General features: G+C 45.9%; 1 protein-coding gene across 1 annotated transcript; it reads left to right on the top strand.

The window, feature by feature from the left end:
* Positions 1-27,953, top strand: itprid2 (ITPR interacting domain containing 2). The gene is made up of 18 exons (XM_080536770.1): positions 1-58; positions 1,957-1,999; positions 5,486-5,538; positions 6,205-6,258; positions 10,425-10,467; positions 10,729-10,827; positions 11,166-11,374; positions 14,850-15,571; positions 16,343-16,403; positions 17,923-18,011; positions 18,943-19,732; positions 19,790-20,766; positions 21,893-21,967; positions 22,321-22,448; positions 23,335-23,479; positions 23,812-23,877; positions 24,005-24,430; positions 25,906-27,953. Exons 6-18 carry the CDS (start codon positions 10,736-10,738, stop codon positions 26,011-26,013), a joined length of 3,888 nt encoding a protein of 1,295 aa, XP_080392896.1. The 5' UTR covers positions 1-58; positions 1,957-1,999; positions 5,486-5,538; positions 6,205-6,258; positions 10,425-10,467; positions 10,729-10,735; the 3' UTR covers positions 26,014-27,953.

The following is a 27,953-nucleotide window of genomic DNA, read 5'->3' as shown; positions in this document are numbered from 1 at the left end:
GAGGCTCTTCCTCCACCGGCCCCCGAGGGGGAGAAACCGCCCCCCACAGAGCCGACCGGTATGTCTGGTCTGGTCTAGTCTACTACCCCCCTCTGCTCACCTACAGTACCTCAATCATGAGAGGGGTAGGCCCAGGACCTCACCTTAGAGAGGGAAGCTACTACCTCACCTTAGAGAGAGAAGTTACTACCTCACCTTAGAGAGGGAAGCTAATACCTCACCTTAGAGAGAGAAGTTACTACCTCACCTTAGAGAGGGAAGCTACTACCTCACCTTAGAGAGGGAAGCTACTACCTCACCTTAGAGCGAGAAGCTACTACCTCACCTTAGAGAGGGAAGCTACTACCTCACCTTAGAGAGAGAAGTTACTACCTCACCTTAGAGAGGGAAGCTACTACCTCACCTTAGAGAGAGAAGTTACTACCTCACCTTAGAGAGAAGCTACTACCTCACCTTAGAGAGGGAAGCTACTACCTCACCTTAGAGAGGGAAGCTACTACCTCACCTTAGAGAGAGAAGTTACTACCTTACCTTAGAGAGAGAAGTTACTACCTCACCTTAGAGAGGGAAGCTACTACCTCACCTTAGAGAGGGAAGCTACTACCTCACCTTAGAGAGGGAAGCTACTACCTCACCTTAGAGAGAGAAGTTACTACCTCACCTTAGAGAGAAGCTACTACCTCACCTTAGAGAGGGAAGCTACTACCTCACCTTAGAGAGGGAAGCTACTACCTCACCTTAGAGAGAGAAGTTACTACCTTACCTTAGAGAGAGAAGTTACTACCTCACCTTAGAGAGAGAAGCTACTACCTCACCTTAGAGAGGGAAGCTACTACCTCACCTTAGAGAGGGAAGCTACTACCTCACCTTAGAGAGAGAAGTTACTACCTTACCTTAGAGAGAGAAGTTACTACCTCACCTTAGAGAGGGAAGCTACTACCTCACCTTAGAGAGGGAAGCTACTACCTCACCTTAGAGAGGGAAGCTACTACCTCACCTTAGAGAGGGAAGCTACTACCTCACCTTAGAGAGGGAAGCTACTACCTCACCTTAGAGAGGGAAGCTACTACCCCACCTTAGAGAGGGAAGCTACTACCTCACCTTAGAGAGGGAAGCTACTACCTCACCTTAGAGAGAGAAGTTACTACCTCACCTTAGAGAGAGAAGTTACTACCTCACCTTAGAGAGAGAAGTTACTACCTCACCTTAGAGAGGGAAGCTACTACCTCACCTTAGAGAGGGAAGCTACTACCTCACCTTAGAGAGAGAAGTTACTACCTCACCTTAGAGAGGGAAGCTACTACCTCACCTTAGAGAGAGAAGTTACTACCTCACCTTAGAGAGAGAAGTTACTACATCACCTTAGAGAGAGAAGTTACTACCTCACCTTAGAGAAGGAAGCTACTACCTCACCTTAGAGAGAGAAGTTACTACCTCACCTTAGAGAGGGAAGTTACTACCTCACCTTAGAGAGAGAAGCTACTACCTCACCTTAGAGATGGAAGCTACTACCTCACCTTAGAGAGGGGAGTTGGGTAGTGATGAGACTGTTAAGTGTCATTCTATTCCAGCCTATCCGAAAATATTGATAGTTGCTGAGGCGAAGGTTAAGACTGTTCGTTTAACTGAGGCGTTGATGAGACTTTACTTCAGCCTAGATAGAAACATTCTGGTTGCTCAATCTGGTTTGAGCTAGGAGCAGAGAGGATTGGTCTACTTTGGCTTACTGACAGGCAGCCTGATGCCGTTTCAAACAAGTCATGATAAAGCAATTAAGGCGTAATAAAGCCTTGTATTGCAGGGTTATTTTGCCACAAAAGGAGCATAATTCGATAATGACAAGCACATTTTTCTTTTTGTTCGTTGACTCCATCTCTCAACGGCTGTGGATATACACAGTTGATAGATTGTGAAAAACTTGAGTGTTGGTTTAAATTCCTCTGTCTCTTCCTTTAGGGCCCATACCTAACAAGATTGCAAGCTGGCTCAAGGAATGCAGGTATGGTAGAGTTTATTCATGTATACACTGAAAATCCAGCGACTAGTAATTCAGATTGACTGCAACACTTTGTTGTTGTTGTCACCTTCTGGCATATGAATGGTCTTTATTGTCATTGCTATAGTACAGGTACCAAACAACGACATTTGGGAGGGGTGGCTCCCCTGGTGCTAGGAAAGAAAAAAAAAACTAAAAAAACAAGAAGGGAAAGGAGCTGGTTTACATAAATAAAGGCTATGTACACTATCCACTATACTATACTGTACAGATAAAACGACTAGGGTTGTCATATTGCACATAGTGTTATTGCACATTCATTTAAAGTGTCGCAGTTTGCAGGCTTGAAATGTACACATTTGTGCCTCAGCACTACACCTGATTTTTCAATCCAGCAGCTGCCATCATATTCACTTGACACAGCATGTGTTCTCACTGACGTTTGAATACAGCCATGCCTGTTTAATGGCATTTGTGGGTGGCTGACTAGTGCCTATGTGAGAAAGTAATTATTTGTCTAATAGTGACTAATAGTGTATTATTGGAGCAGCCAGTGTTCTGTATTTACAGGGGGAAGCTTGTATTTGACTGTTTTGTTTGATATATGAGGTCCATTGAGACGTGTGACCGTTTAAATAGCCCCATTATAAATGCTCACTCTTACTAACAGCGTGGTTGCATTCAAAGATACATTTGTTTAAGAAGCAACCATGTTATCAGCGTTCGGTCTTACTGTACTGTAGTTACTTTAGTTCATTAAACGAACCGCCGCCGCGGAAAAAACATGAATCTGTTTGCTCAGTCAAATATCCTAGAGGGTTGAAAATCCCCACAAAGTGACGTGAGTAGGAGAGAGAGAGAGCAAACAGAGCATTGCTGACATTGGTCATGAGAACCTTGTGCAATGTCAATAACTGGGTTTTTTAATGAAATCCTCTTGTCGTCTCTTCGCTGTGGCTGGTGTAGGCCTAACAGACAACTGTGGCTGGTGTAGGCCTAATGGCGCTTTTCCATTGACCGGCTCGGCACGGCTCGGCACGGCTCGCCTCGGCGCGCTTTTGAAAAGTTCCGGGTACGAGACGTTTTCCACTATACTGGAACGACCCGGGACTGTAGGAGGAGTTACGTGTCATAAGATTCCCCCCGCTATACAGATCAGCGGGGGGAAATGCGATAAGAATTATGTCAAAATGCAGCACTATCGTGCACAGATCAGCCTTACAACATGTAACGTTAAGTGCCTGTTACTTGCCGCTTTCAGTTCTAGTAGACTAGTTTAGATCTCGCAACCAGGGAAATGCCGACATTGTGTTAAAGCCCTGATTCTATTTATATTTCTCCTGACACGTTGAGCACTGTGCTTTTTTTTGTTGGTGACCTACCGTAATAAGCCTAAAAAAGTTCAACTGTTCAAAAAGTGCAACTTCTCTGCTTTCAGAAACTGTTTGAATTTTTTAGATTGGGCATTATAGTTCATGAATTACGATAGTTTGAAGGAACGCTGTAGAATCCTGTCTGCGCCGACAGCTCCGGTTTCGGAGCAAGACGCGAATCTAGTGGCAATCTAGACGCGGCATTAGTCAAATACATGCTCACATCCAGTCATCCGCTCACTGCTCTCCATCAAAAATGGCACATCCATCAATAATATTACATAATAACAACTGCTCTGATTAGATTGCTTAGATTGTTTAATACATCAACGAGGGGGAAAGCGAGATGAACTCTGAGCGAGTATCATGCTTTCTCCATTGAACGGAAAGTCCTATCTATTCCATTCAAAGTGTTTTAGCCTTCCCCCTTTCCACTGGTAATAAGGAATTGGCAAGAATAGATCGATATAAATAGATCAACATAATGCAGCACTATCATGCACAGATCAGCCTTAAAACATGTAACGTTAGATATATAACGGAGCGATGTATTTCTACGGAAAGGCTGACTGACACGGGGCTCATACAATCTCCGCGTTTGTTATAGATACGAGTGCTCCGGTGTCTTGCTGGTAGTCAAATATATGTATTTATATATACAGCATATGGATGTTACGTGCCTGTTACCTGCCGCTTTCAGTTCTAGTAGTTTGGATCTCGCAACCAGGGAAACGCCGACATGTGTTAAAGCCTTAACTTAAAGGGAGCAAGACGCGAATCTACCGGCATTTGACTCATGAGTGAACGGCGAAAATGGCTGGACGGCACAGCTTGGGATTCCATTGAAGTTACAGGGAACTATGTGTGAAAGAGGCTTAAATGTTGAAATAACAGTAATACAATATTCTTTGATAAAATGACATAAGGGATGGAAAGGGGAGATGGCAGTTTTAGAAGGGGGATGATGAAGCGCTGGACTGAGGAACAGCATAGGCACAGCACATCGCCATAATAGCGATTTTTTGGTTATGCTTGTTGTAAATAAAAGTTCTATCATGCATTGAAATGACATTAAACTAAGATAATACGATGGTTATCATATTTTTTCAAATCTTTATGAATAAATTATTACAGAAACAGTAAGTGACATTTTCCTAGAGCGAAATCTGTTTTTCTGTTATTTAAAAATGGCGGTTAGCGATGAAATCTATGAACATGGGATGACGATTTCCATTGACCAATCAACGGTGTGCAGCGTCACACGTCACACGCAGCCTGGCAAAAAAGTACCTTTTGGCCCTGTAGTTCCTGCTCGTGAAGGGTAGCTAAAACGGCCCGGTTCAGCTCGCTTCAGGCCAGCTCGGTTGGCAATGGAAAAAGGATAATGACCCGGGCTGGCCCTGTAGTGGAAAAGCGCCATATCAGACAACTGTGGCTGGTGTAGGCCTAACAGACAACTGGGTCTGGTGTAGGCCTAACAGACAACTGTTCCATTGTTTGACATTGTTACCAGTGCAATACATCTGAGCTCTAGCAAGACCTGACTCTGTTCTGAGAGAATGTCGATATGGAAGTTGGATGGATTGTTGACCTAACCGACGGAGACGTGGGCGAGCGACCCTGTGTAACATGCTGCGTGGTGTTGTGGAATGGCTATTCTTAGCCTCTGAGGCTGATGGTGGACTTGGCTGTTTTTTCTCACAGACTTGACTTGGTGCCTAAATGAAACTTAGCAGGAGGAGTTGGAGGTTGTGGTCTGTGAGTGGAAGAGCAGAACAAGATTTACATGCTGTAGCTTTGTTGTGACGGAGTGTATGTGTGTGTGTGTGTGTGTGTGTGTGTGTGTGTGTGTGTCTGTGTGTCTGTCTGTCTGTCTGTGTGGTAGGTTTGTAAAGCTCACAAAGCTACTGTTTTGAGATGTAGGGACGTGTTAATGGATCTCTGTTGTTGAGTGTGTGTTGTGGGTGTGTCTTGAATCGCGAATGACAATGATGCTGATACTGACAAGAGAACACTGTGAGGTATTTTTTAAAGAGGTACTCAAGCAGAAGAAAATGACTGGTGCTCGTCACTTCAACCACTGGGTGTAACGGTGTCTCTTTTACGGTGTCAGCAGATCTCCTCTCGGGGCCTCTCTGGATGAACAGGGCAACGCTCCTCAGTCCAAGGGTGAGTCACTCTCTTCTACAGTAACGGCAGGTGTGTGTGTGTGTGTGTGTGTGTGTGTGTGTGTGTGTCTGTGTGTCTGTGTGTCTGTGTGTCTGTGTGTGTGTGTGTGAGAAAAGCTCCAAATCTTTTTTTCGGTCAAGGGCTCTGAGTGTTTGAGTGCAACCACACCTTCCAGCCCTAGTGAACTTTGTAGCATAAGCTCATGCATACACACACACACACACACACCCACTCTCATACACTCATACAGGTAGGTCTCATGCACTCATACAGGTCGGTCGGAGGTCTCTCAAAGACCTCACATCCTCTGGAGACGGAGACAGGAACACAACTCAACAATGTACTCAGTCATTTATCGGATTCCTCTATTTGCTTTAATGGTAACATGACTAGATGGACTGCCCTTTGATCCGTGACTGCACAGGTAAAACTTACCAAGCAGCAATAAAACTACTTGGTTTTAACAGTACATATTTGCCTCGAACCGTAAATATTTGGTCACGGCTCGTTGTGTTTGTAGTCCTCTGTTTTGAAATGCAGTCCAACCGCACTTGTCTGGTTTTAACGGGCTCATTCGGGGGGGTTTTATTTGAAAGGTTATTTAGTCTATTGTGGGCATTCAAAGGATCTGTGCACTTAATGGAGACTATTACCTGTGTTTTACAGGAGTGGTAAGGAACGGTTGCAGCTTTGAAGATGACTTGTCGCTGGGGGCTGAGGGTGAGTACGAGAGAACACTGGCCCAGACTACTGTGACCACAAATTCTGTGTTTTGGTCGGCTAGCTGTGTACATGTCGGCTAGCTGTGTACACGTTGGCTAGCCGTGTACACGTCGGCTAGCTGTGTACACGTCGGCTAATGGCTAGAAGGAATTTGACATTAGAGGTTTAGAGTTCAGGTTGAGTTGAGAGGGAAGGAAAGGGTTATGGTTGAGTGTAGGCGTTAAAATCAATGTGTGGCTTCCTGCATGTAATTAACTTGGAAGAGTACTGTCTTTCCCAGGAACACACTCCTACTACCATTTCACCTGCTTCACTGAGGTTAATGAGCCGTCTAGAGATACTTATGGCTAAACAAGTAGGAGCTCCAGTGTTGGAGGGCTTAATCATTTAGTTTTAACTGCAGCTAGGGTCAAATTGTAGCGCTCTTTACGCGGCACACACACACACACACACACACACACACACACACACACACACACACACACACAGAACCTCAGCCCAAACCACCCAGCCAGCCACACACAATGACTCGCATACCACACACACCCAGGTTGCACGGTTCAAAAGGAGATTTGCGGTGTGACCTGATAACATATCTTTATCCTCGCCCTTTCACCCTGGCCTCCCCTCATTGAAGTGCATGTTGGTGGGGGAGAGAGTTGAGAGAGGAAAGATTTGAGGAGAGGAGAGACTGTGTAAAACCATCCAGATAAAAACATACTTAAGCTTTAATGACCTTTGACCCAGTCACCCATGAGAACTCCCTGGCCCAACAGTGTCTCTGTCTCTCTCTCTCTCCCTCTCCCTCTCTCTGTCTATTTCTTACCCATTCCAAAAACATGTAGAAGAATAAATAAAACATGTGTTATTTGAATGAATACGTAGTGCATAGGCATGATCAAATCAATGTGGAGAATAGAGAATAAAGAATAGACGTGCAGTGAAACTAGGCGTAAGTCTTACTATCTCCATTGTCTAACGGTATGCAGAGCAGGAATCTGTTGTGTGTCTCACAGTCTCAGTTCAGAGGAGATATGTTTTTGTTTTCGATTTCTGTTTTGAAATGTCAATTCAATCAGCTCTGTATTGGTATTGGTCTGTGATGCTCCTTGGTAACGCCTGCCGTTGTCCACGCCGTGACTGAGCTTCATATTTCCTTGTTCTTCAGTTCAGCTGGTTCAGAGTTAGTGATCGCTTGCTGTGCTTGGGAGTATGTTCGAGCGAACGCACGCACGCACGCTCGCACGCACGCACGCACGCACACACGCCCGCACACACACACATCTGCCTAGAGTCAGGAGCATAGCAGAGAGGCCCTATTCATACCTCAGACCAGCCCTCCATTGTGTTGATGTCATAATGACAGATGACAAGTAAATCTGAGCGAGCCAAGGGACGTCAGGAACAAGCCTCAACAGGTCCTCTATGTACAGGTACAGGTACCTCTCCTGGCACCCATCCTTGAGGAAGTGAATACATGGAAAGAGGTGTCGGGAAATGTGTTTTATTTCGATTTCCTCCAAAACAGTTCCGTCAGTGAAACTTCAGCGCATGCAAGGCAGTTTCCCCCTCCGTTCCTTATGAAGAATAGTGGTAGCTGCATCATGTTATGTGTCTGCTGGAAGGGATTTTGCAGGATCAAGAGAAAATGATGATATTTGTTGAGTTGGGAGTGCCTAATCCACACAGTGTGAAATTGAGTCCTATGCAAAATATAGATATTCATTCATGGACTCAATTAAACTTAATGAGTAAAATTGTTGAAGAAATTTTGACACTTGCGTGTCATAGCAAAGGGTGTGAATACTTACAGTATTTACTCCAATGATTCTCCAAGAAGCGAGTGAGTAATCCCTATGTTTCTATTTGGCAACTGCCTTCTAGCTGTCTTTTTCTGGAAATACTGTGCATCATCTATGTCATCAAGACTAATGTGCTACCAACCTCATCACTTCGATACTTGTGTCAATGAGCAGCACACACCCGACAGAAGAATGGACAAATTCAGTGGAAAATGATCCTCTCTCTGCTCAGGCAGCTGAAGAATCAGTTAGGTTGATTGAGTTAGCGTTATCTTAGCCAACGCTAGAAGCAGGCAATATTGTTCCCCTGATTAATAATAGGAATATTTTGCTGCAGGATATATTTATTTCGAAAAAAACTAGTTGCTGATTCTGTTGCAGGATTTGTTATTTTGAAAGGCCTCTGCAGCACTGCGGCTGTCAGCTTCAGCTTCAGCAGCTATAGTAACCTACTAGCACCGGGTAAAGTCATTGTAGGAAAAGTAAATATGAGTTTAATGTCAATGTTGGAAAAAGGAACTTTCTCCATTCTAGTATTACTGTAGCTGAAGTGCATCTCTAGCACTTGCTAAGTTGGGTAGATAACGTTGGGTAGTTCTGAGTGAATGCAAAGTGAACAACTGATAGAGAGTAGCGTGTTGTGCAGTAGCATGGAAATAGTGGAACGATTTGTTGACAGTTCCACCATTGTCTTGTGATGGGTAGCAGGACTCCAGGACGTCCAGACTGACTGATAACTCGCAAGACAGGTAGTTCAGGTGACACAGGTCGCACTAGAATGACCACACCTGTCGTAAGATAATGCAATCAGTCTGAACGGCCCCAAGACCGGATCGTACCGGACTAAGTTCCCTTCTGCAAGCCCCCCCCCCCCCCCCCCCCATTTTATATTTGTTGTATACTTTTCTCCAAAAGTCGCTAGAAATAAGCATTTAAGAATGAAACCCTCGAATGAAGGTCCAGCTGGGTCACAACGTGTACTCTCACATCCCCTGCCTCTGGGTAATGTCCACACACCACCGTTTGCATTCTTGGAGTGGTAGGGAGAGGCAGCATGGAAACAGACGGAGCCTGGGAGCTTCAGGGTTTCTACTTGACAGACCGGACCGGACCGGTCCAGACTCTCTGGACTCCTCTGCACATAAACCATCATTCTGTCATTATGGTCTCGCTTTGTGGGCTTTGGTTGTGTTTTGACATCTAGGCCTATTTCCTTGGTTGATTATGTCACATATAAGGAAGTGGGTTTGCTGTGGTAGAAAACGCGCCAAGAACAAACAATGTTACTTGTCTTTTTCGCTGTTGTCCTTGGTGAGATCTCATCACAAAAGCTTGTTGCCTTGCTCTTTTCAGAGGAGGATAGCATAGCTTTTCTAAAGGCAGATTAGACGAGGACATGGTCAATCCACATTAAGCACATTAATTAATTATTAAGAGCCAGTTTATCAATGCATAGAGCTCCAGAGTGGCTAATCTACACTGCTGTGTACACAATTATTAGGCAAGTGAGTATTCTGACCGTATCATTATTTCTATGCACATTTTCCAACTCCAAACCATATAGATTTGAACGCTTATTGGATTTAATCATTTCAGGTGATATGTAGGCCTATTTGTGTAATAATAATAATATTGCAATGAACTTCAGTCAGTCAATTGTGGAATGTGGTATTTTTTGCTCTAGACACAGGGTCAGCCATAGACAGCGACCCTGGAGCAATTAAGGGTTAAGTGCCTTGCTCAAGGGCAACATGCAGCTCCCTCCCGTGGCGGGGATCGAACCAGCAACCTTCCTATTGCTAGCCGGCCTCTCTAACCTCTAGCGCCACCACTGTCACTGTATTTAACTGATACTGAAAAGTCAAAATTTTTAAAATGCTTTTCAGACACATGCATGCGCACTTGAAATAGCTAAACTGTTGAGGCGTGACCACCGGACAATCATACATGTTGCAATAGTCAACAGAGTTGCAAAAGATACATGGAGAAGACAAGGCGCAAATTAACTGCCAAAGACTTATTGAAAGGAAGGGTGGCTATATTTGTCACTGAATAATAATACAAGGCCAAAATGTAATTTTGTGTTAGTTACTTGTTACACTTGTTGCACTTATTTCACTTTTACTTGTTTAAACATTCAGGTTTGAGGTTTAATTACATTTGATTGACTGAGAGCATTATATTTGTTCAACAATAAAATTAATCCTGAGGAAAGCAATTTGCCTAATAATTGTTTATTTATTCAACTTTCTATTCTCCCTCTCTCTTTCTTTCTCTCTTTCTTTCTTTCTTTCTTTCTTTCTTTCTTTCTTTCTTTCTTCTTTCTTTCTCTCTCTCCTTCTCCCCCCCTCTCCCTCACAGCCAACCACCTTCAGCCCAGCAGTGCCAAAACAGAGACACCCTGGTAAGTAAGCTAGACCCCCCTTTCTGCTATTGGCCCCTCCACGGTTACCCAACCCCCCCACCCCATCCAGTCTTAAGCAGTGTGGCAGACTGCCTAGTCTGCTTCTCTCTCTCTCTCTCTCTCTCTCTCTCTCTCTCTCTCTCTCTCTCTCTCTCTCTCTCTCTCTCTCTCTCTCTCTCTCACTCTCTCTCACTCTCACTCTCACTCTCACTTTCACTCTCACCCTCACTCTCTCTCTCTCTCTCCCTCTCTGGACTGAAGCTATGGAATGCCTGCGAGGGACAAGAGGAGCCAGTTCCAACAGAACGGCAGGAGTATGAACTCAACGGGCTCAGGGAAGAGCAGTGCTACTGTGTCCAGGTGAGCAGACCTACCTGACCGTCCTGTAGCCCTCAGCTACCAAGCACTGCTGGACGGAGGAGAGGAGGAGAGGAGAGTGGTGCAAGGACACTTGGGCACAGCATTTGTTGTATTAAGCGGGCTTTCCTTCCTTCTCCATTCAACTTTGGGATGTGTGTGTCATTGTCGGTTTTTCCATTGGTTTGAAGTTTGCCTAAACTACCGTTTGAAATCAGATGATGTTTCGAACAATGGCATTATTTATATAGTACATCAATATATTCATTTCCATGCAGGATACCTATAATAATCGACGGGCTGTGTTTATGTGTCCATGTGTCCAGTGTGAATGCGTCCAGTGTATCAGAGCTTTTGGACCTCTACGAAGAGGACCCGGAGGAGATCCTCTACAACCTAGGCTTTGGCCGCGAGGAACCAGACATCGCCTCCAAGGTCCCCTCCCGGTTCTTCAACAGCACCTCCGTCGCCAAGGGCATCGACATCAAAGTCTACCTGGGCGCCCAGCTGCAGCGCATGGAGCTGGAGAACCCCAACTATGCCCTGACAAGTACGCTCCCCCAACTCTGCCCTTCTCTCACTTCCCTCACTTCTTCTCTCACTCCGCGCGCTTTGACTCGCCTCGCGAACCGCGGTGAAAACACTCCGTGGCCTCGCTCTGATTGTATCTCCACTGCTGCCATGAAATGGCCAGCCCAGACAACAACTATGTTGTGGCAAGTATGTGCATGCACAGGCATTAAGGGGATGAATGAATGGAAGAATATGGGATGGAAAGACTGAGTGGTGATGAGTATGATCTGGAGGGTTGGTGGGGGGGGTGGGTGTGGGTCGGTGATAATATAATTAGCTTTTTATTTATCCAGGTTGTTTCTCAAGAATGTACAGCCTGTGGGCGTGGGTGGATGTTTGTTGGTGGTGTAATCACCAGGGGGCCTAATTTCTAAACGTTGGGTACGGCAAAAAGCATGCGTACGCAACTGACGCACATTTTGGGATTTATAAAAACAACAACTTGGCGGCCCTCCACGCTCACTGGGATCCATGCGTACGCACAGAAACTGAAGAAATTAGCGACTGCGACTCCAATGGGAGAAGGATGAAACTGTAGAAACGCTTTGAATTGCCACTATTGTGTAAAATAAATCGAAATATTATTATTATTATGAACATATATCCTAACTGTATATATTGTATTGATAATCCATCGTTGTACATTTCTTGTACATGTTGTACATATCTTTGCCCTTGTCCTGTACATATATCTTTACTCTAGGCCGACATATCATGTTGCCATTCATTCACATATATTGACTTTTTATATTCATATTAATTGCACATGTATTGACACTATACTCATTTACTTATACTCACTGTAATACTGTACGCCATGCACTGTCCATGCATTCATGGCTATTGCACTATTTGCATCTGGTTAGATGCCGAACTGCCTTTCGTTGTCTCAGTCCTTGTACTCTGTCAATGACAATAAAGTTGAATCTAATCTAATCTAATGAAGAGTTCCCTGGAGAACACATAAGAAAACATCATTTAGGATAATAAATACAAATGGACATATCTGTTTTTGCAAAACAATACCTCATATGTTGTACAGTTTAATCGGGAATCATATTTGATTAGATCTGTAATTATTAAACAATACTTGCATGTTATGAAATGTATTCTCATCAATAATAAGGACAGTAGGACAAATTACGTTTAAACTGATGCCGTTTTCCGTTTCGGGCAGATACAAGTGCAGTTTCATATATTGTTATCACGTGTTCGTTGAGCAGAACTGTTGCGCAGAATTTCGCTGGGTGAAATGTATTTTCTGTCGGGATTTGCAGTTATTGTTGTCATGCAGTCAATATGGATTAATATTAATTAGGGGCGTTTCACTGACCATTTATAGGCGTTAAAAGGGTGGGACAAGACGCTCGCTCACGTGCGCAAAATGTTTAGTCGATTGTGATTTATAGGGAAAAAGGCACTGTGTTATAAATTCGAATCTTTGTGTGGGCAAACGTTCTTGCTTGTCTACGTACGCAACCTTTTTACGCCAGTTCTTTAAGTTTTTATAAATGACCCCCCTGGGGATGTTGGGATGATTGTAAGGGATGATTGTGGGTTCGTTCCCACTGGGGGGGCACTGCATTGTGGTTGATTTGTGGCGGAACCCTTGTTGTCTTCCCCCCTTTTGGCAGATTAAGCTGTCTCTGCCAAGCTCCTGTAGATATATGTGGTGGGGAGGGGTTGGAATGGAGAGAGGCTGAAAGAGCCGCAGCACAAGGAGGCCTTTGTCCCGTGTGGGCAAACAGTGTGGCGAACGGGCAGTTTTTCGCAGAGGGACCGATTCTGCCTCCCCACTCACTCACTCATGGGACAGGCTGTGGCCAGTCTGCCAGCCAGGGGCTCTGCCCGCCTCTTTACTGACCCACATTTGCATAACTCTTAGTGGCGAGGCGAAGTGGGCAACAAAGCGGCCGCCACACACAGGCCGGAGCGGAACAGGAAGCCACAGAGACGTGAGGGAGAGGCCCACTAAACAGGGACCTGTTTGTAAACTGTTCAATCGCAGCCCAGTGAACAGTTCTGCGATGGAGCACTTCTCGAGTGGGTTTAATCTTCTGTCTGCTCTGGTTTCACTTAGAGGGAGATGAGTATATATGTCACACACGACTGAAGTGTCTCCTCTTTCAGTCGGGGGTTATGGGTGAATGTGTGTGGGCTTTATATTTGGAACGTTTTTTTGTGGTATCAGGGGGTACCGACTGTCTATTGAGCTTTGCAGGGACACAGGACTTAAAGGCAAGGGCTCATTTATCCAAGATGGAATGCAGCCTTTAATGCTATCTCAGGTTTGTTCTAGAACACTTTCATTCTGTCTCCGGAATGTTCTTGAGCATTCAAGTCACACTGTCTCAAGTTGTTCTAGAACCATCTCATGTTGTCTCCGAAAGGTTCTAATCTAGAACATCCTTGAGACATGCCTGACTCAAATGCTTTATACGCTCTATCTAGCTAGAACACACTAAAGCTGCACGCTGTCGCAGAACACTGTCATGCACTGTCAGGGATGCTCTAATCTGGGACACTCCCAATGCGGTCTCTCGGCTGTTCTAAAATCCTCTCATGCTCTTTCCGGAACTGAAAGGGACCCTTGTCTCATACGGTCTCAGGGATGGTTTAGAACTCTCTTTTGCTTGTTCCAGAACACTCATAAGGTTTCTGGGGAGATTCTAGAACCTCTTTCCTCATACTGATTCAGGGATGCCATCTCAGGGACGTTCTATTTTGAACTCTCTCAAGAGGATTGTTTTTTTCCATGGTTTTCAGGGTTGTTTTTAAAAAAAAAATCTAGAATCCTCTCTTGTCCACTCAGGGACATTGTAGGATGTGTCCTAGCTCCAAGCCCGCCTGCAGCAAGCTCTCTCAATGTCATGTTGATGGTTGTTATGCAAGTCGTGTTTTTCCCTCCCTGAAAAGTCTGAACTGTCCCTGGGGGGGCCTTCGAGCAGCGAGGGGGATGTGTCACTCTCTCATAAAGGCATCACTTCCTATTTCTGTCCCTTCCCTCTACGCTGCCTTATTGCTGAGTCAGACATTGGCAGGAAGAGACTGGGTCTCAGAGATAGAGGTCAAAGGCAGTATGGATCGCTAGCTATGACCTGCAAAACTAGATCATCCCTCATGATACATGTGCGCCGGAGAGATAGAACGGTGACGCATGTGGTTTGTCGTTACATAGGAGTCCTGCATTATTAGTATTTTTATTATTGTCTTTCCTTGTGAAGAAGGATTACATGAAATACTGGTTGTACTGTCTGTACAAAATACAGATTCTGCTTTCATCATTCTCCAAACTACACCCGTGAGAGCTGATTTTTCTGCTGTAAGAGGAAACAGCAGTCGTTTTTAAGTCTAGAGCATTTGGCGGGGGTGGGCGTTGATTCTATTTTAGTCCAGTTTCCTCTCTCTCAACTTTCTTTGCCCTGTCTTCTCTCTCTCTCTTTCTCCCAAAGGTCGTTTCCGTCAGATCGAGGTCTTGACCACGGTGGCCAATGAGTTCTTCCAGCTCTACTCCCAAGTGTCGGGCCAGCCGGTTCAGAAGATCGGGAGCTTGGATGAGTCCACAGAGCCCGCTCCTCTGAAGAGGAACAACTCTACTCTGAACGCAGTCAAAATCCTCAAGAAGAACATCACCAGACACAACCTTCTGAGCTTGACTGAGGGCTCCCCCGGTGGTAGCCCTGCGGTACAGTCCTCAACCACAGATCCTCTTAGTCTAGCTGTGGGGGACAACAGTGGAAACACTACCGACTCTGACCACCGGGGGGAGCAGCACAAGCAGCAGAAAGCCTTCAGGAAGAAGGATTCGCCGTCGCTGGCCACGGTGACCGAAGAGACCAACGTCAGCGGCTCAGAACCTTCGCTCAGCGTGGACAGCCAGGAGCTCAGAGGTGCCGCCGCCGCGCTGAACACAGACGCTCCCTTACTGAATGGAGATGGCTTGGCGTCGAGCGCAGGGGACCACACCGGACCCGTGGGTGTGGTTAGCGTAGCCCCAGAGGAGGGCTTCCTGAGCCTGTCCAGAGAGGTTACCCTGGAGAAGGAGCAGGAGAGCCAGCAGGCGCCTGTCAACTCCACCCCAGACAAGGAGCCTCACCATTCCAGCCTGCTGCTACCAAACCCACACATAGCCCAGCTCCGCACGCAGACCAAGGACTCCTTTGAGATGGAGGAGGTATGACTGGATATATGTATATCTCTCAGCAGGTTGGGGGGGGAAGAGGGGGCTAATTGTACCAGACCTGGGTAAAATACAGCACATTCAAATTTACAGTCCAATTTGAAAATGGGTAATGATTATGCAGGTTAGGGTTAGGGTCCCAAATTGTACTATTATACCAATGGTTTCATTGTTCCAGCGAAGCTAAATCAAGTGCAGCTCATGTTTGAAAGTATTGTGACTGGATGGATGTAGTTGACCCAGGTCTCAGTTCTCGCTCAGCGTTGAGCTTAGTAGTACTGCTTTCTGTCCAAGTTCCATCCTGTCTCGTTTTTTTTGTTTTGTTATCTTTCATCATCTTAGTTCTCACGCTGGCGTGTTTCCTATCATTCTGGCTCGAGCTTTAGTAGCTGAATTGTGAGAAATGCTGGGGTTGTGACATGAGTCTATAAATACGCCAGGGCAGTAAAAACACTGGCCCGAGAGGGATGTTCGTTGTGGTTTGCGCACATTGTTTTGTTTACTCAGGGAGAAACATATCAAAGTGTTGTTATCAAAGTGGTGTTAGTGTACAAGTGACCTCAACTTTTCTTGAAGCATTTTTCAATTGTTTTATGCTTGTTTTACCTGACCCAGATTGAACCTGCTCCCAGAATAAAGACCATGTTTAATGTAGAACCTCTTTGAAAGTGCTTTCTAGCCCAAGGCTAGATGTATTAGCCTGGGTCCGGGAAACTGTGCCTTGTTATTTGACTGCTTTAAGGTAGTAAAATGGCCTCTCCTCAGGTGCAGAGTAATGAAGATGAGGCTCTACCCGGGACCCGGAGCACCTCCAGAGCTGGCAGTGGTGAGTCTGAGCTTCTGGACCTATACAGACCAGACCTATGTTGAAATAGAATTGAATGTCCAAATATTTTAGATGTGCTTGAATGTGCCCGTCGGCGCAATACAATCAATGGGGATAATCTCCAAACTGCCAAACCAAACACCTTAACATAATTGACTGTACTACTTAAACCCAGCTCTGATCCATACTGGATATCCACTCTGACTGATAACCACTTGATTACGTTAAAAGTTCCTCTCTTAAATCAGTTGACTCAGTGCCCCAAATATCCACGCTTTGTGTGTTTTTATGTGAGGTAAAACAAGATACGTTGTTTTAATTGGGAGTGTGAGACATCAGAAACTGTCACAATAACAACAAGCCTTTATAAAAACAGGTTCGGCCCGGGCAGCATTTTCCACACTCAACATTTTTTTTTACCAAGTCTTGGATTAGCTTTGTCCAAAGATAAGTGGTATTATGCTATTTTGGGACTCTTGAGGACAGTGATTGAATTAAGGTAAACTTTGGTATTGAAGAAAATGTACACTTAGGACATAGCCCATGACAAGTCAGTTAGGTGCAAACCACTCATCCACAATAGAAAGTCATTTTTCCACAGGCCATGTCTGTTAGTGGTCATAGAGCCTTAAGGGCTCTGCACACAGCGTGCGATTTCTGTTGCGCATCAACGTTCCATTTTGAAGTTTGAATGGAAGTCTATGAGAACATCGCATTTACCCACACACGGCCCCGATTTTAATCGCACGGCGAACATTCGATTCCATTCATTTTGAATGGGACAAAGCAGTGCGACAAAACTCGCACGCCGTGTGCTTTGTCCCATTCAAAATTAATGGAATCGAATGTTCGCCGTGCGATTAAAATCGGGGCCGTGTGTGGGTAAATGCGATGTTCTCATAGACTTCCATTCAAACTTCAAAATGGAACGTTGATGCGCAACAGAAATCGCACGCTGTGTGCAGAGCCCTTTAGGGACACGGTTTTGAGGGAATCATCAAACTCAATCTGAGACTGACGAAAATGAACAAAGACTGCCCTCTGCTGGGGAACTTGGTGTGCTTTTACTAATGTGTGCCTTGGTCGAGATACAAGTTGTTTTATTACACCCGCCCCACATTATGAGCGAGAGACCGTCAATCTTGTTTAAACCAGAAAAGCGACAGGCGAGCGATAATGGTAAAATGACACTTCCAAACAATATAAAACCGACCTGGATATTAAAACCTTGCCAACTAGTTAACTAAAAGTTTTTTTTTACTTATCTGTTACTTCTTGGAAATATTTTGTTCCAAGGTCATCGAAACTTGTTTCTGTAATTATAATAGCCTCCCAGTACTTTTAGAATGGTAATCATTAATTATACAATGCTCGCGCACGCTATGTGGGGCTTTTGTTACACTGTTATTGTGGTACTTTTGACTCGTTACAATGCTTCTCTACACTACAATGTCCAATCTTACCTGCAATGTAGAGTTGATTCACTTAAATGACTCAAATGTAACTGCATCTGTTCTAGAACAACTACTGAGGACTGCCAGTCAGCAGTCTGACAGCAGCGGCTTTGCTGAGGACCCCTCCACTGATGGATCCACCAATTATTTAAAGGTAATTTGGCCTATATGTGTATATGTGATGATAGATGTGTATGTGATGGTAGATGTCTTTGTACCTGTGTATCCATGTATCTGTGTCTACAGTATCTACAGTAGGCCAGAGTTTAAAATGTGGCCTCAGGTGACAGCACTAGTCAGCTAGACACTTTCATGTTTTATTTAAATGAATGAACCTCAGCAAAACAGCTACCAGGAGGCATCATTGAGCAATCCTAATATGTATATACAAACTAATTCTAAAATGTGTGTGTGTGTGTGTGTGTGTGTGTGTGTGTGTGTGGCGGGAGAGGGGGGGGGGGCGGGGGGGCTGCGTATTGGTATTATTATAACATTGTGTGAACGGGAGAAGGCTGCCCTAGCTGTAAATGTGGGCATTCTATTATGACGGTTTTAATGATGGTCTCAAACCCACTAAAACCCCAAATCCTTACTCTTGTTTGGCTTGAATATTCTGTAATCAATACATTGCATTATTAAAGCCGACTCGCGCTTATTCATATCAGACTGTGCTAAAACATTTCCCTGTTTGAGAGTAGATAGGAGTTGGTCCCATTGCTTGGTTCTCGTTCAAATAACCAGATGATTTTTAAACCATTTCCACACTTCATCTCTGCAATTCATGAGCTGCTACAATGAACAGGCAAGCTGATAAGGCAAAGCGTCTCTGTTCACCTTGTGGCTTTCAGCAGCATGTCACACCTTGTGTCTGCTGCGGCGGTGGCGTTGAGGTGCTGCCATGTTGGTGTGCACGTATTAACCACTTGACCCACTGTAACTGGCTCCATGTCTCACTGTGCGTCTGTGTTTTTATGTTGTAAACATTTATATCATTTATATGTACATTTATCCAAAATGTATTGGACTTGGATGAGTGAAATCAGTCAGTTGGAATGATGAGGGCCTATGTTGTCGTTGGTCTGCAGGTCCAGGATAGCTCTGACAGCTGTGACAGTGAAACTACGGTAACGTCTCATGCAGGGGAGGTGACCACGCCCTTGGCCTCGGACCACCTTGCCTTCGATAGGCTGCAGGGGGAGATGGAGGAGGAGGAGACGGAAGCTGTCACACCCACCGGCCAATGGGAGTCTGAGGCTGGGAGTCACAGAGGGGCCGAGGACCAATCCGAGATCCAACAGGATACAGTCCACCAGAACCCCAGACCAGCAAGCACTGGGGTTGCTCAAGACCAAGACCAAGACCAAGACCAAGACCCAGATCAACAGTCAAGACCCGCGGAAGGGACGGACTCTGTTCCTGAGTCTCAACCAGCACCTGAACCCCTCTCTACTGCAGATCCACGCATAGAGGAGGAGACTGGCTTTTCTGAAGAGCTCGGTCCAACACAGAGTCCTCCATCAACCCCAGACCGCAGCTCTTCCGCTGCCCCAGACAGCGACCGCAGCTGCAGCCCCTCCAGTCCCTCAGCCGGAGAGCGTGTAGCTCTCTACACCGCCCAGCAGAGTGCGCCTGTGTCTCTGTGTGAGGCGCAGCAGGGTCCTTGGGTGGAGTCACGCCCCAGGGATCTGCTCAGAGGCCGGGGCCGAGGCCTAGCGAGAGCCCCCCTCCAGAGGTCCCGCTCCCTGCCCACCTCCCTCCTCCAGCCCACCAGTGTGGTCTCCTCCGTCAGGATCCAGTTCGGCCGCGGGGCTGTCCGACACTGCACGCAACCCATCTTCTCTTATCGCTACACCCCTGAGGAGGAGGAAGAAGAAGAGGGGGAGGAAGAAGAGGTGGAGATGGAGATGGGAAAGGCGTTCTCTATTGTGGAAGAGGAGGGGACTGAGGAGGAGGGAGGCAAGCTCTCCAGCTGTCGCTCCACCCTGATCGTCAACTCCGCCCCCGTCAAGACAGACTACACCCACGGTTTGGAGCTCCAGAGAGAGCCGAGGGGGCCGCCCTGCCCCCTGCCCCTCCCGCGCCACCTGCTTAACAACACCTCCTCCTCCTCGCTGCGCGGCAGCCCCTGCCCCTCTCCCGACTGGTTCGAGAGACCCCTGGGCGAGCACTCCCGCTCCTGGAGCACCTGCAGCGTGCCCAACCTTATCCAGTACCAACACAACAACAACAACAATGGCCACAACCCGCACGCTAACCCCAGCCTAGCCCAGTACCAGAATAACCCCAACCTCGCCCAGTACCACAACCCCAACCTGCCCCATGGCAGTGTCCCCAATTTGTTCCAATACCCCCAACAAAGTGTCCCCAGCTATCCCCACCACAGTGACCCCAACACCCCTCAGCATATGAACCCCTCCCTGCCCCATCACATGTCCCCGAACCTGCCCCCCCATCCGGCCACTTATAGCAACAACATGGGAAACGCTTTCCACCACAGTCCCCCGTACGGCTCCCAGTTTCCCATTGGCCAATACAATTCCCCCTACAACGCCCCACCTCAAAGCGCCCCCTTCGGTTCACCCTACCATAGCTACCATGCTAACCCCTACAGCGGGGGGGCCTTCAGTAACCCACACAGCCACCACTACAATACCAACGGCCCGTACGCTAACCACGCTAACCGCGCTAACCCTTCCAACCCACCGTACAGCTGGCCGTCACCTCTCTCGTATACCGGCCAGTACCCTGGGAACTTTGTGTTCCCCTTCCCGTCAGAGCCCCTGGCTATGCCTGGCGGTGGCTCCGGCCCTCCTCCTCCTCCTCCTCCTCCTCCCTCCATATCCACCACTGAGATGCAGCTCAGACGGGTCCTTCACGACATCAGAGGAACCGTGCAGAACCTGGCTCAGGTAAGAGAAGCACCCAGCCGCTCCCCGCGGAAGGGCGCATTCCTTCTCCTCAGCTGTTCTTACTAGTCATCTCCTCGTCCTTCATCTGCACTGATCTGGAGATACAGGCAGGGTGGGAGTCCTATGTGACGGCAGCCGGTGAAACCGGGAACAAGTCAGCAGCCGACGGACCGTTCAGACTTTTATTCTGATAAATGTGGATGAATTTCAGTGTTGTTGAGGATCAGTGACACACACGCTGGTCGAGCCAAGATATTGTAGTGCAACTGATTCGGTGAGTAATCCCCCCTACTACGGTACCTAGTCAGTATAGAGTGGTGGGGATTGCTCACCGAATCCGTTGCAGTGCAGCGCTTTGGCTTGACTAGCGAGTGTGTCGTTGGTTTTCGGCAACGTTGATATTTATCAGCATTTTTCAGAATAAGAGTCTGAACATTTTGATTGGTCGGCGACTTGTTCCCTGTTTCACCAGCTGCTGTCACGTAGAGAGGACGCTTGTCCACTCGACTCCCGCTTGTCCATCTGCTCATGCATCACAGGAAGGAGACAAGGAGAGGAAGACACTGTCAACTGTTGTGCAGTATACTGCTCCAAGACTCCTGTAGTTTTCACTCGCATGTCTGATTGATTTGATTGATTTATTTGGGTAAAAAGTACAGACAGTACATCCCAGAGGATAGCACGTAAAAGCATACTGAAACACTTGTTTCCAACGTGATCCTCGTTGGTAGACAAAAACAACCAAGACAAGAACATACATAAAACAATGCACCACACACCATACAGTTTTGACATTCATTACAACAAAGGTGCTGCGTATCAGTGTGTATGTGTGTATGACTACGAGTGTGCGTGTAAGGCTAGGTGTATAGTTGAAAAAATCAAAGCCTAACGCCTGTGGAAAAATGTCTTCCAGAGATGTACCATGTACTGCCAAGTACTACATTCTAGCATACCTCCCTCAGTTGACTTTCTTACTTGATGGTTATGTTGAGTAAGGCCATTCTGCTGTCTCAGACTGATCCCCATCCTGAAGGTTAGCTAATTTTGGCACCTTGGCACGGACGGTGTTAGTTTACTAACCACTAAGTTGTTGCGTCTGGTTTCTGATGTTCCCCTTTGACAGAGTTCATCAGTGGGCGGGGCAGACTCTCCCTCAGACATTTTCAGCACTCAGAGACCTGTCCAGCCACTGTTCGAGGTACCGACTTACAAGGACAACACACTGTTACCACACCAGTAGTTGGGTTCAAATGGAGAAAAAAAAAAATACGAACCAGATCTGGTACAATCTAGATGTTCTGGAATCAAGTCAGATGACCTGGAACATCTAGACCAGTGGTTTTCTGATTGTAATAGTCAAACCTCTCTAGGTATAAACTGCTCTAAAGAAAGGTCCACAAAAGCATGTCTTTCAATTAAAAAATAAATAAATAAGAACTCTCTGGGAGTAGGTGAAACCAGCTCTAATTTGTAGAATTGTAGGTTTGTGTCCAGAAATCGTCCATCCAGTGTACAATCCCTCACACCACTCCCACCCTCCTTCTCCCCCAGGCCTCTCTTCAGGAGCTGCAGGCTAAACGGAGGAGTCTGAACCAGTTCCGGACCCAGATGATGGACCTGGAGCTGTCCCTGATGAGACAGCAGGCCTTGGTCTATCAGCACATGAGTCCAGATGAGAGGTAGGTCAAGTTCAGGTTCAAGTTCAAGTTTATTGTCATATGTATTAATACAATGAAATTCTTCAGCCTCGTCTCTCTCTGTAGTATCACACACAACAAACATAGTCCACAAAACAACAATACGGTACAAGGTGCTTAGTGCAGGGTGTAAAGTGCCAAGTGCAGTGCGCATGGTTCAGCTGTTCAGCAACCTGACTGCCCGTGGGAAGAAACTATTTCTGAGGCAGGTGGTGGTGTGTGAGTTGATACTTCTATAGCTTTTTCGGGATGGGAGGAGTGAGAATTGTGCATAGGCAGGGTGACTGGTATCTTTAATAATGTTTTGAGCTTTCTTTATACAGTGGGTATTGTAGATGTTATTGAGTTGTGGAGTTGTGGTTCAGTCCTCGCTCAGGCCTGCACACTTAATGGACCACTGGACAGTGAGGGAGGGAGGGAGGGATGGTTTTTTGTTTGTTTAGCTTTTAGGTGGATTGATGGGTGGATGAACGGATGGATAGATGCAAATGTGTGTTTCGCTTTGTTGTATCTCTTCTTAAATGTCTTGTTGTTGTTCCTATGGGTGATGTTACTGTAAAATCAAATGAAAGAAAGCTGTATTGGATAGATAGTGGTAACTCAGGGGTGGGGGTAGGTGGGGAGGGAGAGGGATTATCGATAGCACTAAATGGACCTACAGTAGATGCAGTGCGAATCCCAAATAGCGTGTTGCTCACGTGTAACAATCGCGTCACTCGCATGTAAAAAAAACATTTGGGTTTGTTATGAGACTATGGCGGGACACATTAGACTATGGTGGGGCTGCCACATTCTAGGTCATTAATGGGAGACGCTGGTGACTGGTAACTTCACTTCCACTAAATGTGTCTACCACTCTCTCTGTCAGGCAAGAGGCAGAGCAGCTACAAGGTCTGCGCACCGCAGTCAGACAGGAGCTGCAGGAGCTGGAGATGCAGCTGGAGGACCGCCTGCTCTCTCTGAACGACCAGCTGCGCTCGGCCCAGCATAGCAGCCTCTACCGCCACCGCATGGTCAGTGTCTGCAAGCGGCACATTGATCCACACTCGTAGCAGCTGATTGGTTTTGATAAACGAATTGTCATGGCAACGGTTTTGCCTGTTAGCACTAGTGCTGTGTGCTCTATGATTTTCAGTTTGCATTACGTCATCACCATAAACGGTTGTATAACGGTATTCATATATGTGTAGGTTTTTTTAGCTTGTTTTTGGGGGTCCTCGATTCCAGCTTTATTTTATTATTCATTGCATTTGTTGTTAAACACTTTGTGACGTAAGGGGCTATACAAAATGCATTTGATTGAGTGATTGATTGATTGATAAGTATTGTACACATTCTCACACAGGGTATCCAGCGAGGCCACAGCGTGGACAGCCTGTCCAATAGCTCTGCTCTGAGAGCCATGGAGCCGGTGAGTGTAGGGGTGTCTGGGGCCTGCTCCACCTTGACCTGGCTAGCATGTCACAGCGCTCCTGACCCTCCTCCTCCTCTCTCCTGTTTTCCTCCCCGGGTGTGTGTGTGTGTGTGTGTGTGTCCAGATGTCGGACCTCCTGAGGGAGCAGCTGTACCTGCAGACAGAGCTGGGGTACGAGGGCGGGGCCAGTACGGCCCCCACCTCCGTCTCCGGCCACTCCTCCAGGTCATCTAGCCCAACGAGGAGCAGCCGTCCCCACCGAGGCCCCTCCCACACGCCCGACCTCTGCCAGCCACAGACGACCACAGGGGTGTACAGGGCCACCGTCTGTCTCACCCCTGCCCCTCCTCCACGCCCCAACACCCAGCCCCCCCTCGCCCCCCCGGAGACCATTCAACAGGTTCCTGAGCAGGCACAGAGAGGAGAACATCAGGAGGGGGGATGCGAAGGTGTAGACCGCAATCTGCTGGAGGAGAGAGGGAGAGGAGGAGGAGGAGGAGGAGGAGGAGGGAGAACAGACAACCCACAGCTGCAGCAGCTCATTAAGGAGGTAAGGGTAGCTGTTGAGATGCACCAACAGTGGGATGCGTCACTATGTTCGTCAATGGAAAAATGGCACTGTGTGATTGTCCTCACTGAACTGTGTCTGCCCAATGTGGACCTGTCTGACCGTTCCAGGTTCTAACAGAGAACGCCTGTACTATGGCCCAGTACATTCTGCTTTTGTTGATGTTCTTGAGCAAAACATCATGGCGGCGGTGGTCCTAATGATGTCGTTCTGCTGAGTCGACCTTTTAATTATGTCCTTGGTCATGCCAAGTCAACAGTCATACTGTAGTTACTTTGTGGTCAACATCGTTTCTGACAGTTCTGCTTGAGAGAAGTCATTCAGCGAGCTAGGTGACAGAGTTTTGGTACCCTCCGAGCTCAAAGAGGGAAAGTTGGAACACGTAGATGAGAGTAGAGGACTGAGGGCTGATGTCAGGGTTTGGCTGCTTCCTCAGGCCTCATGAAGTGGATGTTCTTCCCTCTCGCTCAGTTGTTGTGTCGTCTCAATGCGCAGCGTCAATGCTAGACTCAATAACACCATGTATTATATCATATACCATGTATTATGTCATATACCATGTATTATATCATATGTGACAGCAGCTGGTGAAAGCGGGAATAAGTGGGCAACTGACCAAATTACATATATATATATATATATATATATATACATACTGTATATAGAGAGAGAGATAGATAGACTTTTTTTTTCAACATTGTTGAAAATCAATGGCACACTCACTAGTCAAGCCAAAAATAATTGCAATTATTATAATTGACATATATTATTATTATATATTATTATAAATTATATATATATATATAATAACTTATTATTATAATTTAATTAAATGCAATGGATTGGGTGAGTAATCCCCACTACTACCCAGTTACTAACTGGCAGTTAGTGTAGAGTAGTGGGGATTACTCACCGAAACCATTGCATTGCATTACCGTACAATGTAAACCAGCTCCTTCCCTTCTTGTGATTTTTTTTTTAAAGTTTTTTTTTTTTTTTTTCCTTTCCTAACACCAGGGGAGCCACCCCTCCTAAATTTCGTTGTTTGGTACCTGTACTGTAGCAATGACAATAAAGTCCATTCATTCATTCATTCATTATTTTGGCTTGACTAGCGAATGTGTCATTTATTTTTCAACAATGTTGACATTTATTTACATCTTTCAGAAATCAGAAAATGACATTCACCAGTTGTTGTCATGTTTAAATTGATTTATGAAGATGGAACATGCACAACTGTACAGTACATTGTTTTTTAATTTGTATTATAGTAATATAGTAATATAAGTTACCGTTACCCACCGTTAGAATGAGAAAGGGCGTGTTTTTCAGTTATTTAACCAGGCAACAGGTCCAAAAAACATTATTGTACAGAACTGGGATATGGGCTTTTCCCTCATGCTTAAGTTGTGTTGTTTGAACCTTGTCTTTGCGTGTACTCGTGTTCCCTGTCACAGATCAGAGAGAGCATTACTGAGGAGATCCGCCAGGAAATTATCAACGAGCTCCTCGCCTCAGCCTCGCCACGGAGATCGCCAGTGTCTACCAGAGAATACCCACTGTGATCACACGGACAGATCCTACGTCTCATCTGTGTTTATGGCTTTTCACTTCAGAGTAGATAAGCCGTCTTAACAGACAAGACGTTGAGTCTGATCCTCAGTAGAGTAAATGTCAACGATCACCCATTTCAGGCCAGATAGATAGGATAAGATGATACCTAGGTGTCTGCTTGCTTATAGATTGGTTTTTGCACCTGAAGAGGAGGGAGATCCCTGTGCGTTAGGCCTAATGAAGCCTAATCGTTCTGAACACTGGCAAAAGTCGACCCATCCTTAACACTGGTGATGCTTTGCACTGAGAACAGCTCCCCTACTGCCTTAACACTGTGGCGTGATGGTGGCAGATGATGCCGAACGCCATCACCATGACCATGCCTTGGGAGACACTGATGCTGCTGTCGAATATATCGCTCTTCTCCTACCCTAGCCGTCCTATTTCAGACACTCAGAATGTGATTGAAGAGAGTGTGTTGTTGTCTATATGCTGTAAGACTGTAAACTGTTGTTTTTTGTTGTTTGTGCCTTTGGGAGGATGCCTGGTCCTGATGTATGTGGGGTTGTGTTTAAGCATGTGACGTGGGTCCAAGTGCATGTCCAGAATGGTGGAAGGTGACCAAGCGTTAGAGAGACTTATAGCCAGGCTAGTGAACATGTTGTTTGGTTGAATCCTAACCCCCCCCCCCCCCCCGGGAGCCCCTAACCACTCACCCCTAACCACTAGATCTGTGGGGAGTACATACTTCCTGGGTCCACCTTAAAATTCCTCATGAATTTCGATGGAAACATGAACCCACCCGTTCACCAACCTCCCAGATAATCACCAATGTGTTATGACGTATTCCTATTCTTGAGGAGCAACCATTGTGACATTTAAAATGGTGATGTTACGAGATGTTACGACCATGTTCGAAATGGGTTCAATTTGTTTTCCGATAGCACAGAAGATACTGGCGAGATGAACAATCTGGGAAATTGTAAGCATTGTTTAGAACACTGAAATGATAAGTAATTACTCAGAGAAAGTTAACGTGGAAAGTTTGTGTGGACCAGAAGTGATGACACCCCTCGGTACTCTACTAGGGCTACATATCCTCTCAGCCAATCAGAGGGATGGAGCTACTACCATTTTTTTTGCAACAATCTCAGACTACGCCTCTCGTTGTCAAGGTGTTACAGGGTAGCACAGAGTAAGGCCATACATGTTGTGTGCTCTAGAGAGAGATGACACTAATGCCTTAGTGGGTAGGAGCTAGTCAGTTTGGGATTCAAGGTCTGTATGGGTGTGTGTCGTCTGCTGTAATCACACTCTCTTCTGATGCTGCCTCTATGAGGAACGAACTGTGCAATACATTTCACTTTGAACTTGAAAAAGATGGATAGCAACTACTGTTTATTTTGTATGCGCCACTGTTAAATGTACACATTGTATTCATTGAACATTCGTTCATTTATTCAGTGTGTGAAAAAACTAACAACAACAAACGCTTCACATTCCTAACTTTCTACGTATGTCGTCATAGAACAGGCTTTAAAACCACTAAATGTATTGTCCTGAAATATGTTCTTGTATTGCCTAGAAATATCCTGTAAGTACCCAAATGGTGGGGTGCGGATCGAAATGTTAGAATCAATATAGCTCTATACAACTACAGTACTTAGTCTTTCTCTTACTTACAGAAATATCGATGTATTTATGAGTCTTATTTCAAATGTGACTTTTACGACTTTACAAAGTGTTAGAATGACAATGTATTGCCCTGCTGTATATGTAATTATGAGAAAAACACGTACATTATATTTTCCACAGGTGTTGATTATTTTATTCCTGAATGATTTGTAATACTAACTGATTTCTACGAGTGTACGTCAGCTACTTCTGCTAACGGAGAGCTTTTGAATGGTGTTTGTTCTTGTTTTTGTTTACCTTTGTCTGCTGGGATGTA

The sequence above is a fragment of the Nansenia antarctica genome (genome assembly GCF_963989245.1).
Source record: "Nansenia antarctica genome assembly, chromosome: 7".
Lineage (NCBI taxonomy): Eukaryota > Metazoa > Chordata > Actinopteri > Argentiniformes > Microstomatidae > Nansenia > Nansenia antarctica.
The sequence above is the reverse complement of the archived record's forward strand: the minus strand, read 5'-3'. Positions and strand labels throughout refer to the sequence as shown.

Excerpts from the sequence above, each read along its gene's own strand:
- itprid2 (XM_080536770.1), top strand. The coding sequence starts at position 10,736 with ATGCCTGCGAGGGACAAGAGGAGCCAGTTCCAACAGAACGGCAGGAGT. Across the intron at positions 20,767-21,892 it reads CCGTGCAGAACCTGGCTCAG|AGTTCATCAGTGGGCGGGGC; the intron begins GTAAGAGAAGCA and ends CCCCTTTGACAG. Across the intron at positions 24,431-25,905 it reads TGCAGCAGCTCATTAAGGAG|ATCAGAGAGAGCATTACTGA; the intron begins GTAAGGGTAGCT and ends TCCCTGTCACAG.